The 9,533-nt window shown below is 36.1% G+C and overlaps 1 protein-coding gene across 1 annotated transcript; it reads left to right on the top strand.

Annotated features, from left to right (window-relative positions):
* The first annotated feature begins 858 nt into the window (after positions 1-858).
* On the top strand, positions 859-8,475 carry KERA (keratocan). The gene is made up of 3 exons (XM_010832069.1): positions 859-1,146; positions 2,488-3,381; positions 7,514-8,475. The coding sequence occupies exons 2-3, from the start codon at positions 2,496-2,498 to the stop codon at positions 7,684-7,686; spliced, it is 1,059 nt and encodes a 352-aa protein (XP_010830371.1). The 5' UTR covers positions 859-1,146; positions 2,488-2,495; the 3' UTR covers positions 7,687-8,475.
* Positions 8,476-9,533: the final 1,058 nt, after the last annotated feature.

The following is a 9,533-nucleotide window of genomic DNA, read 5'->3' as shown; positions in this document are numbered from 1 at the left end:
TCTGATAATACTTGAGTGACTAGTGTCAAATGAGTCATATCTGCACATATTTCTTTTCCCAGAATGAGATAGATTTAGAAAACACAATGATTATAATCAATCAATAGGATAACATCTGAAAATGAGATTTTCAAAACATTTTGTCTTTCCTTAAGAGGCATTTTTTTTTTCCTCAAATGCAAAAACTAGAAGAAACATTATCCTAAACTTATGTGCTAAAGAAACAAAAGAGTGCAACATAAGGTCCTATAATGCCCTAGATGCAAAGCATCTGTTATAAAGAGAAAAGAAAATCTAATTTTAATAGTTATTTGGAATAAAGCTCCCAATATGAAATAGAGACAGAAGAATTATTTCTGTAAAACAAAGCATAACAGTATATTTAGTGCCAACATCAGGGAGAGCTTTCCAGATTTCATTTTTTAATTTCTCAAATATATTTTCTATCTCTCCTTCCCTTATCAAAATCAATATATCTAAATAGAATTTCAGCAACTGTTTTATACAAGAAAAAATGAGTAAAAGATTTCCATATAAAGAGGACATTGGCCCTTATTTCTTTGTATCCAATTAAAAAAAGAAAAATGCTTTTAAATCTCCTTTTTGTTGTACTTGAAATTAAAACTGCTTTTAGTTTCTTGCTGTTACTCCAGATCACTGCATATCTTTGGGACTATGAACTCAGAGTTTGAAAATGGCACTGAATTTTTGTTATGGGTTCTTGAGATTAAAGTCAGAATTTTCTGTGCTGGGCTGCGTAGGTACTGAAGTGCTGTGGTTGTTGGAGGGGTTAAAGCTGGAGCCATGGATGCATATATATTAGGGAGGATTTATAAAAACACAACCGTGGAGCCTGGGTCAATCCATTACTATGAATGAGCAGTGACCAATAGAAAGGGAAGAAGAAGATCCAAGAACTGAGGTAAGCAGTGTTCTGAGGCTCTGTCAAAGTGGAAACAATAGATCAAAGGTGTTCATGGTGACCGGTCAGAGGAGATTGTATTTTTTCCTCAGAGGAGGCTTGACAGCATAAAATAAAAACAAATTCCCTTAGTCAAAGTTTTCTTTTTTTTTTTTTTCCTTAACTGATTTTAGCAAACTTCAGCTCCAGACACAGGACTCAGCGATACATTCCTGGACAGCAAGGTAAATTTTTTTTTTTTACAATTTTCGTAACTCTTAAAGTTAAGAATTCAAAGTTATGATTCATCTGAGGCAGGGTTACAGCATCAATAACTAAAGCAAATCCCTATTCTGAAAAAAATAATGTTTTAATGTGTCTGGAGGATAACCAGAGGAGCATTCCGCAATCACAAGAAATTTGACAGCTCGAGGAAGCAGTTCTCCTCTTGCCTCGATTTAGTGGCAAAATGAAAAGATCAGCATTTCTAAATGGTGCTCATTTTATCTTTTCCTAAGGAATCAATAAAATTTATTTGGTCTTCATTACTAAGCATTTGAACTAAATGTACCTTGGTCAGAATGAATGTTACTGTTATATAGATACACACACACACACACACACACACACACACACACACACATATTTTTCACATTAGGATAGTTCTTTGTTCCCATAGCCTTGCTGATACTCAGCTGGGAGGATTTCTGTCTTTTAAATGTCTCACATATCAGTAAGTGTTAACCTATGCTTGTTAGCAGCCATACTGAAACTATGGAGATCACCTGTACCCTAAGCATGTTCTTTTGTTTTCTTTCTTACTGACCATAGTAATGCCACTTATGTAAGTGTGATTATATCTGTGTCTGTCTAAATCTATATCTGTCTAGAGAGAGTTTCATAATCCAAATTTCTTGGCTAAACAGCTTGATCTTGTATTAAAATATTAGAAATATTTTCCTAAACCCCCAAAATAAAACTTACCTGAGAAGTTGGGCAACAGAGCAAGAGATTCATCACATACTTTTCTTCAAATCCTAAAACCTTCCTTCACGAAAAAAAACTGCTAAAATGTTCTTTGATCTCGCTATTTCTTTGGTTCAAGGGCCAAAGAGCCTGGGAAATCTCATCCAGATGTTCTGCTCATTTAGGAGCAAAAGTAAAAGCATATGCCTACTTCTTAGGAACAATGTAGACTCTAAATTTGAGTTATTAAAAGGTCACTTTTTTGTACTTGTGTGTTCAACTCTGGGTTTCAGTTAAGTTCCTTGTATTAAATAGCTTGAAATGGAAAAGCACTTAGAGTTCCTAAAATTTGCGTTTTCTTACGCGGTTTTCATCGTGATTGTGTTAAAACTGGAAAGTTACAAGTTGGTGAGTCAGTTTCACTTTTCGAAAATGCTTTGCAGATAGTGCTCACTAAATAGATGGGTAATGATTGATAACTATGCATCAAAAGCTGTCAACTCTTTACCTCCCTCCCTCCCCACTCACCAAAGAAGCTGTGTTTACCTATCATTTTGGTGCATGCAGTTATCTAAAGGTCAAACTCTATAAACCTCTAATTATTGTATCCCTTACTCTAGATACTATAATGGCAACCACAATCTGCTTCATCCTCTGGGTGGTGTTCGTAACAGATACGGTGTGGACTCGAAGTGTGAGACAGGTTTATGAGGCAAGTGATCCAGAGGACTGGACAATGCATGATTTCGATTGCCCCAGGGAATGTTTCTGTCCCCCCAGTTTCCCTACTGCTTTGTACTGTGAAAACCGAGGTCTCAAAGAAATCCCTGCTATACCATCAAGGATCTGGTACCTTTATCTTGAAAACAACCTGATAGAAACCATTCCTGAGAAGCCATTCGAGAATGCCACCCAGCTGAGATGGATAAACCTAAACAAGAACAAAATAACCAACTATGGAATTGAAAAGGGAGCCCTGAGCCAACTGAAGAAGCTGCTTTTCTTGTTTCTGGAAGATAATGAGCTAGAGGAGGTACCTTCTCCATTGCCAAGAAGCTTAGAACAATTACAATTAGCTAGAAACAAGGTGTCCAGAATTCCTCAAGGGACTTTCAGCAATCTGGAGAACCTGACCCTTCTTGACCTGCAGCACAATAAGCTATTAGACAATGCCTTTCAGAGAGACACCTTTAAGGGACTCAAGAACCTCATGCAGCTAAACATGGCTAAGAATGCCCTGAGGAATATGCCGCCAAGATTACCAGCCAACACAATGCAGCTGTTCTTAGACAACAATTCCATTGAAGGAATACCAGAAAATTATTTTAATGTGATTCCTAAAGTGGCCTTCCTGAGACTCAACCACAACAAATTATCTGATGCTGGCCTTCCTTCTAGTGGTTTTAATGTATCATCAATTCTAGATCTTCAACTATCTCACAATCAACTCACAAAAGTCCCCAAAATCAGTGCTCATCTGCAGCACCTTCATCTCGATCACAACAAAATTAGAAGTAAGTAACCATCAGGGTGTGTCGTTGACTAAGATACTCATTAAGTTTACTCTATATCTTCTTTTGTGGTGGTTGCTGTTTCAATAATGTTGGTGTTTTATTCCAACTCTTGTACTTTTAGATTTTTTTAAAGCATTATTTTCAAGTTTTGTCTATTCACAGTGTCAGTGATCCAAGAGGTTAAAATCTTAGATTGAAAGTTGATTTTAGTAACCTACAGAGGTATGTTACCTGTTGGATAAACTAAATGTCTCTATCTTCTTTTACTCTGAGAAGATTCTGAAATTCCTGCCTCAGTGGACAGACTTACTGAAGAAAGTGTACCAGGCACAAACAGTCTCATGGATAGTAAGAGAAGGAATATGATTTAGGAGGTATCAAGAAGGGACCCCAGCCTTAAAGACTACAGAGAGCTGATGCCTACAATCACCCTAATTAAAGTTTCTGCTTTAGATCAGTGGGTTTCTCCAACTTTGGAGTATGTAGATGGGTGGCCTCATTCCAGAGTTTCTGATTTAGTAGGTCTGGTGGGACCTGAGACTTTTCATAGCTAGCAGATATCCTAGAGATGCTGAGATTACTGTTTCAGGGACCATGCATTGGGAACCAATATTGTACCTTAAGGTTTTGCTCAATTGAAAACAAAACAAATGTCCCTGGAAGGTGGCAATTCCTTAGGTCTAATGGCAATCAACAAGGTAGAATACCCACTCCTTTCCTGAAAATAGCTTTGATACGAGAGAGATGAGTGCAGTGTGCCTTGGAGGTGGAGATGCCGTGAAGGGAAGAAGCTGGAGACATTAAAGGCAAACTTGGCATCTTCACAATTATGCCTGAGACCAGGCTGACTCTGGTGTAGAAGTGGACAATGTCTTGGTCCAGCTACAGGCTATGCTATCAGCCTGTCAAGTATCCAGGAATGCTCCATCCCCGAACAGGCCCTTAAGGAAGATAATCTTGAGGGGGGGCTTCTGAACAACTTTATAAAATACATTCTTAAAGTGAGAATCAGTTGGATGGTTTGTAGGAAAGTAACACAGATAATTGTCAGAAGGTTGTGCTGCCTGCTTATCACTCACTAAACTTTTATTTAAGCAAATAATGACATAAATATCCCACTTGTAAGAACAGACCATTTTGCACTGTGTATTATTTAGTTATTTGATATATATATATATTTTTTTCCTAACAGCACACTTGAGCATAAAATCCAGGAACTTATGAGCAGGATGCTGCCACAGCAGTGATTTTTTTTTGCCATGGTGATGAGACACATTGTTTAATCTTGTAGTTAAAGCAAAAGATGCAACAGGAAAATATCTTAATAGCTGAATCTGTTGTACTGAACCAAATAGTATGGCAGCCAATATTAACCTGTGTATGTGCATGCGTGTGTGTGTGTGTGTGTGTGTGTGTGTTAGTTGCTCAGTCATGTCTACTCTTTGTGACCCCATGGACTCTAGCCCACCAGGCTCCTCTGTCTATGGAACTCTCCAGGAAAGAATACTGGAGTGGGTTGCCATGCCCCTCCCTAGGGTATCTTCCTGACCCAGGGATTGAACCCTGGTCTCCCACACTGCAGGTGGATTCTTTATCATGTGACCCACCTGGAAAGCCCAATATCAACCTAAATAAATGTAATTTTTCCTGACAAAAGTTCTATGCTTCTACAGGTGCATTCCTTACCTGACAACAAAAGTCCCATAGACATCTGAGGTAGGAAGTCAATTTATAAAGGGATTCCACATAGATCCCTGTTTGTGAATTGGGGATTCCCCTGAACTGGGCCTGTGCGCATGAGAGTGTTCAGGAGTGAGGTAGTAAAATCCAACACATGGTTGGGCCCCCATGCAAGGTAATTACATAGCTGTACAAGGTTACCCAAAGGAGCGAAGGACTCTGTTCTTCTACTCTGAGTGCTTTTTTTCATCGAAGTTTTCTCATGTCTTTCTGTTTTCCCGCCTTCCACCTTAATGTGCATCAGAATCACCTGGAAGGCTTATAAAAGACTTCTGGGCTCCAGCCTCTGTCTTTCTGACCCAGTAAGTCTGGAGTGGGGTCTAAGGATTTAGTTCTCAGGTAGTACGGATACTGCTGGTCCACACTTTGAGAAGCACAAATGAACCCTTCAAGGAATCTGTATGCTATTATGAATTTCTGAAGATAGAAAAACTGAGGCTCAACTAGTTGAGGGTATTTTGCCAAGGACAAAGGGTAAGTATAATAGACAGGGCCTGGATCCAAGGTTTCCCTTCGGTGATCTTTCTCAGTCCAACAGCATAATCATAGGACGTTTTCTTCCATCTCTAGAGTACAAGACTTAAGACAAATTTCTAGCAACAGAGATAAAAATCATTTTCACAGCTGCAAAGTCAACATAGAGAAATTGATTTACTTATTTCTTAATGTAGATATCAAGCACAGTCATTTCTATATTCCAAGAAAATAAATGGAAAAGAAGAATTTCCCTGGCAAGAGTTCTTGGCTCATGATTATATCACACTGCGTTATAGTGACTGCTAAAGTACTTAGTTCTCTTACCACATAATCTACTCTAGTTGTTAATAAATTGGTTTCCCAGAGACATAACTTTTATATGAAGAGTTTATAGGACAGCAAACGTTTATCCAAAATGATAGAAATGTTTATTTCTTCTGAATACCGTAGGGACTTTAAATGTGGCAATAATGTTACCTATTCAAACAAGTTGCTTCTTGGTACTCTCTCAGAAACATTACAATTATTTCATGAAAATATAATTACATTTAGAACACTTGTTTTTTACATTCTAGTTATTCAGACATGCATGGGTTATGGGTAATAAGGGTAATAAAGATAAGAGATAACATATCAGAAAGGATATAATCTCCCCAGTAGGAAAGTGACCCTGTGCAGTTGGAAAAGGGTGGGACTCAGCTACGTACTTAATGAAATACCTGATGCACACGACCTTACCCACCGGAGTCACTATTTAAGCAATACCCGGGTAGGGAATGTTGCCCAGTAAAGGTTGCATCACGATAAGGTGATAATGTATGTGAAGAAAAATACCTTGAGGAACACAAATCTGCTATAAAATGCAAGTCATTACTTTTAGCAAGTTACATTTACAAAATGGTATACAATCAGAGCAAAGCACCTCTGCAGTGAGCATAAAACCCTTCAATACAACAGGAGTCAGTGTGCACCCACAGGACACAAAAGGAAGGTCATTGCCAAAGTTAGGTGGGTCTTATCTTCTAAGGGAAGATCTCTTGCTCAACACAATTGCAAAATGGGATAAAGGGAATATAAGGATTCATTTGAGATCAGTTATTAAGCACACCCATCAGAATTTTGCTGGTTTAACACACCTTTCTCTGCTAAATGCTCCTAAATCTCAGTATAGACACTGCTGCCAAGGGCTCTGATCCAAGGCAGGTGCACGATTTCTCACATCCTAACAATGTGAAAAGGCTGACAGGATATTTCCTGGCTTGAATTTTTGTAATTCAATTCTTGGCAAATGTTTTTTCCCAATTAAATACACTTAAATATGGAGATTCAAGGTTGTTTTCGGCAAGTATCATGTATACAAAGTTATTTTAATTGTACTTTAAAAGAAAAAACGTCATCATGCATGATTAGTTTGTGTTTGCATTTTAAAGGTAGCTTTCAAGCACTTTCTCTAATAATAGACTGACTCTCTGCCTTAACATCCATCTATTCATCCATCTGCCCATGTACCTACCCATTAATTTAGTACCAGCTCTGAACCACTGTTTCTACCTTTGATGCCCCAATACTACCTTTCTCTCTCTACAGTAATCTAATCACACCTTTTCTGGCCTGTCAAAGGAAGAAGACAAGTGATACATCATATATTCCTTTGTTTCCATCACAGTTCTTAACTATATGTCTTTTCTAGTGTTGTGCATTAAGTATAGCAAAATATGGACTGACATTAGTATATGTACATTGCACATTTTTTTCTGTCCATAACTTCCAACTTAGACAAAAAGAATGTCTCTCTGCCACCTTCATAGACCAAGCCACTATGCCTTCCATAGGACTGTTTAATAGCATGTTGGTCTTCCCATCCTTAGTCTCTTGGATTCTGGTTCATTCATTCATACTATTTTTGTCTCCATAGATGTGAATGTTTCTGTAATATGTCCTTCAACTCCTACCACACTGCCTGTGGAAGATTCCTTCAGTTATGGACCTCATCTTCGCTACCTCCGTCTGGATGGAAATGAAATCAAACCACCAATCCCTATGGATTTAATGACCTGCTTCAGGCTCCTTCAGGCTGTCATTATTTAAATGTGTCTTCAAGAATCTAAAATTCATTTAATGAGTTCAGATTTCTGACATGAAATTTGGTTACCATTCATAGGTGTAAGATAAAATTCACTTTTCTAATTGCTTATATGGCCACTATTTTTATTTTTACAACTTATTTTTTCTAATCAAAGTTGCTTTCCCCCATATATAGCACAGCCTGCTTTTCTTTAATAAAACAGGACACAGAGTCATGATAGTTTATCAACTCAAAGATAGTTCCTTTTTGTCTCTCTCACAGCTTACTAATGCCAATTAATGCAAATACATTGTTATGAATAAAAACGATGTATTTATTTGCAAATGTTCAAAATTGCTTATGCAGATACTATAAGCATGACAACACAACAATCTAACAAGAGGTAGAAATTTCTAGAGAAAAAGAAAAAAATGAGATATTTCTTTATCATAATTATAAAGAAATAGATTCATATTGTTAAGTAGCTTTTGTAAGTATCATTTTGACATTTAGCTCAAGAATTATTATGAAATGCATCGAATACTTTATAGCAAGAAAATTTTAGCTATTTAATACTAAATAACAAAGCAATAGGAATTTTTAGTTCATTATTATTTCTTATACCTGCTGTGCTTAGGTATAGTATAGCGTACTCTTGCAGTTAAAGTCCTACATTTATTTTAACGCATTTCTGAGAGAATTTTAGTGTTTTAACACTTGAAATCCACTTAATTGCAAATCCTTCAGTTCTTATATTTGCCAGTGTTTCTTTGGATTTTTTAAATAAAAATAATGAATGCTTTATAACAAAACAGAAGTAAAATATTTATTTTAGGAGGCTTATTCACAAGTTTTATAAAGAATATATTTTTAATAAAAAGTCTTATGATAACAATTATTTCCACTTTTCTAGCATGAATATATTAAAATATATATTTCCCATTTTCCTTTTTTATTCAATGAACATAAGAAAAATATTATATTCTGATCACTAGAAATATCTGTTTCTCATGTGTCAAAAAACAAAACAAAATTTTGTTAAGTAACAAAGTATAGTTTTCCTATATTTCTGACTATGTTAAATACATGTTATTAATAATAAGTATCCCATACAGATTAATACATTTATTTATATATAATTTTCCAGACATTATTCTGAAAAATCCTATAAATATGATATATTTCCTTAGAAAAAGGATCATATACATTTGTGAACCACTACTTCAATGAAAGTTCAATGTGTAATTTTAATCCAAGGTTTCTCAGAAACTCAATATGTTATGTTGTTATGTAAATTCCCAAAAAGAAAATATAAGGTGCAGTATTGCCCCTGTATTTTCATACCAAAGTTTATTTAGGGGTGGGAGGAAAAAACAATGAACATACATTGAACAGTTTTTAATGCTGGCTGAAGGCAAGACATTAAGAAAGAATAATTTTAGAAGGCTTCAAAGCACATAAAGAAAATTATGTCATATAAATTATGTCATAAAAATACAGGAAATCAGATCTCATTAGGCTGGGGAAAAAGAATTTGTTGAGAGAAACATAATAACTTTAAATATTTGAAAATCTGCCACGTGAAAAAGAGGATAACATATTTTCCAGGAAGCTCCAAAATGAAAAGTAGAACACATGAGTGAAATTTATAAGGTGCTGTATTTCACCACTAGCTAAGGAAGAACTTTCTAATATTTGATCAGAGTCATCCAGGGATGGAAGCAGCTTTTCCTGAGGTAGTGTTACCCATTTGAAATTGTTCAAATAGATGATTCAAAAGATACAGCACAGGGAATTATACCCACTATCTTGTAATAATCTATAATGGAATATAATGTGCAAAAATACCAAATCACTATGCTGTCTACCT

This window comes from Bison bison, unplaced genomic scaffold (assembly GCF_000754665.1).
Source record: "Bison bison bison isolate TAMUID 2011002044 unplaced genomic scaffold, Bison_UMD1.0 scf7180017864535, whole genome shotgun sequence".
NCBI classification, from domain to species: Eukaryota; Metazoa; Chordata; class Mammalia; order Artiodactyla; family Bovidae; genus Bison; species Bison bison.
Note: the sequence above shows the minus strand (reverse complement) of the source record. Positions and strands in the feature narration are given on the sequence as shown.

Coding starts and splice junctions, on each gene's coding strand:
- KERA (XM_010832069.1), top strand. CDS start 2,496: ATGGCAACCACAATCTGCTTCATCCTCTGGGTGGTGTTCGTAACAGAT. Junction 3,382..7,513: donor CGATCACAACAAAATTAGAA/GTAAGTAACCAT, acceptor TTGTCTCCATAG/ATGTGAATGTTTCTGTAATA.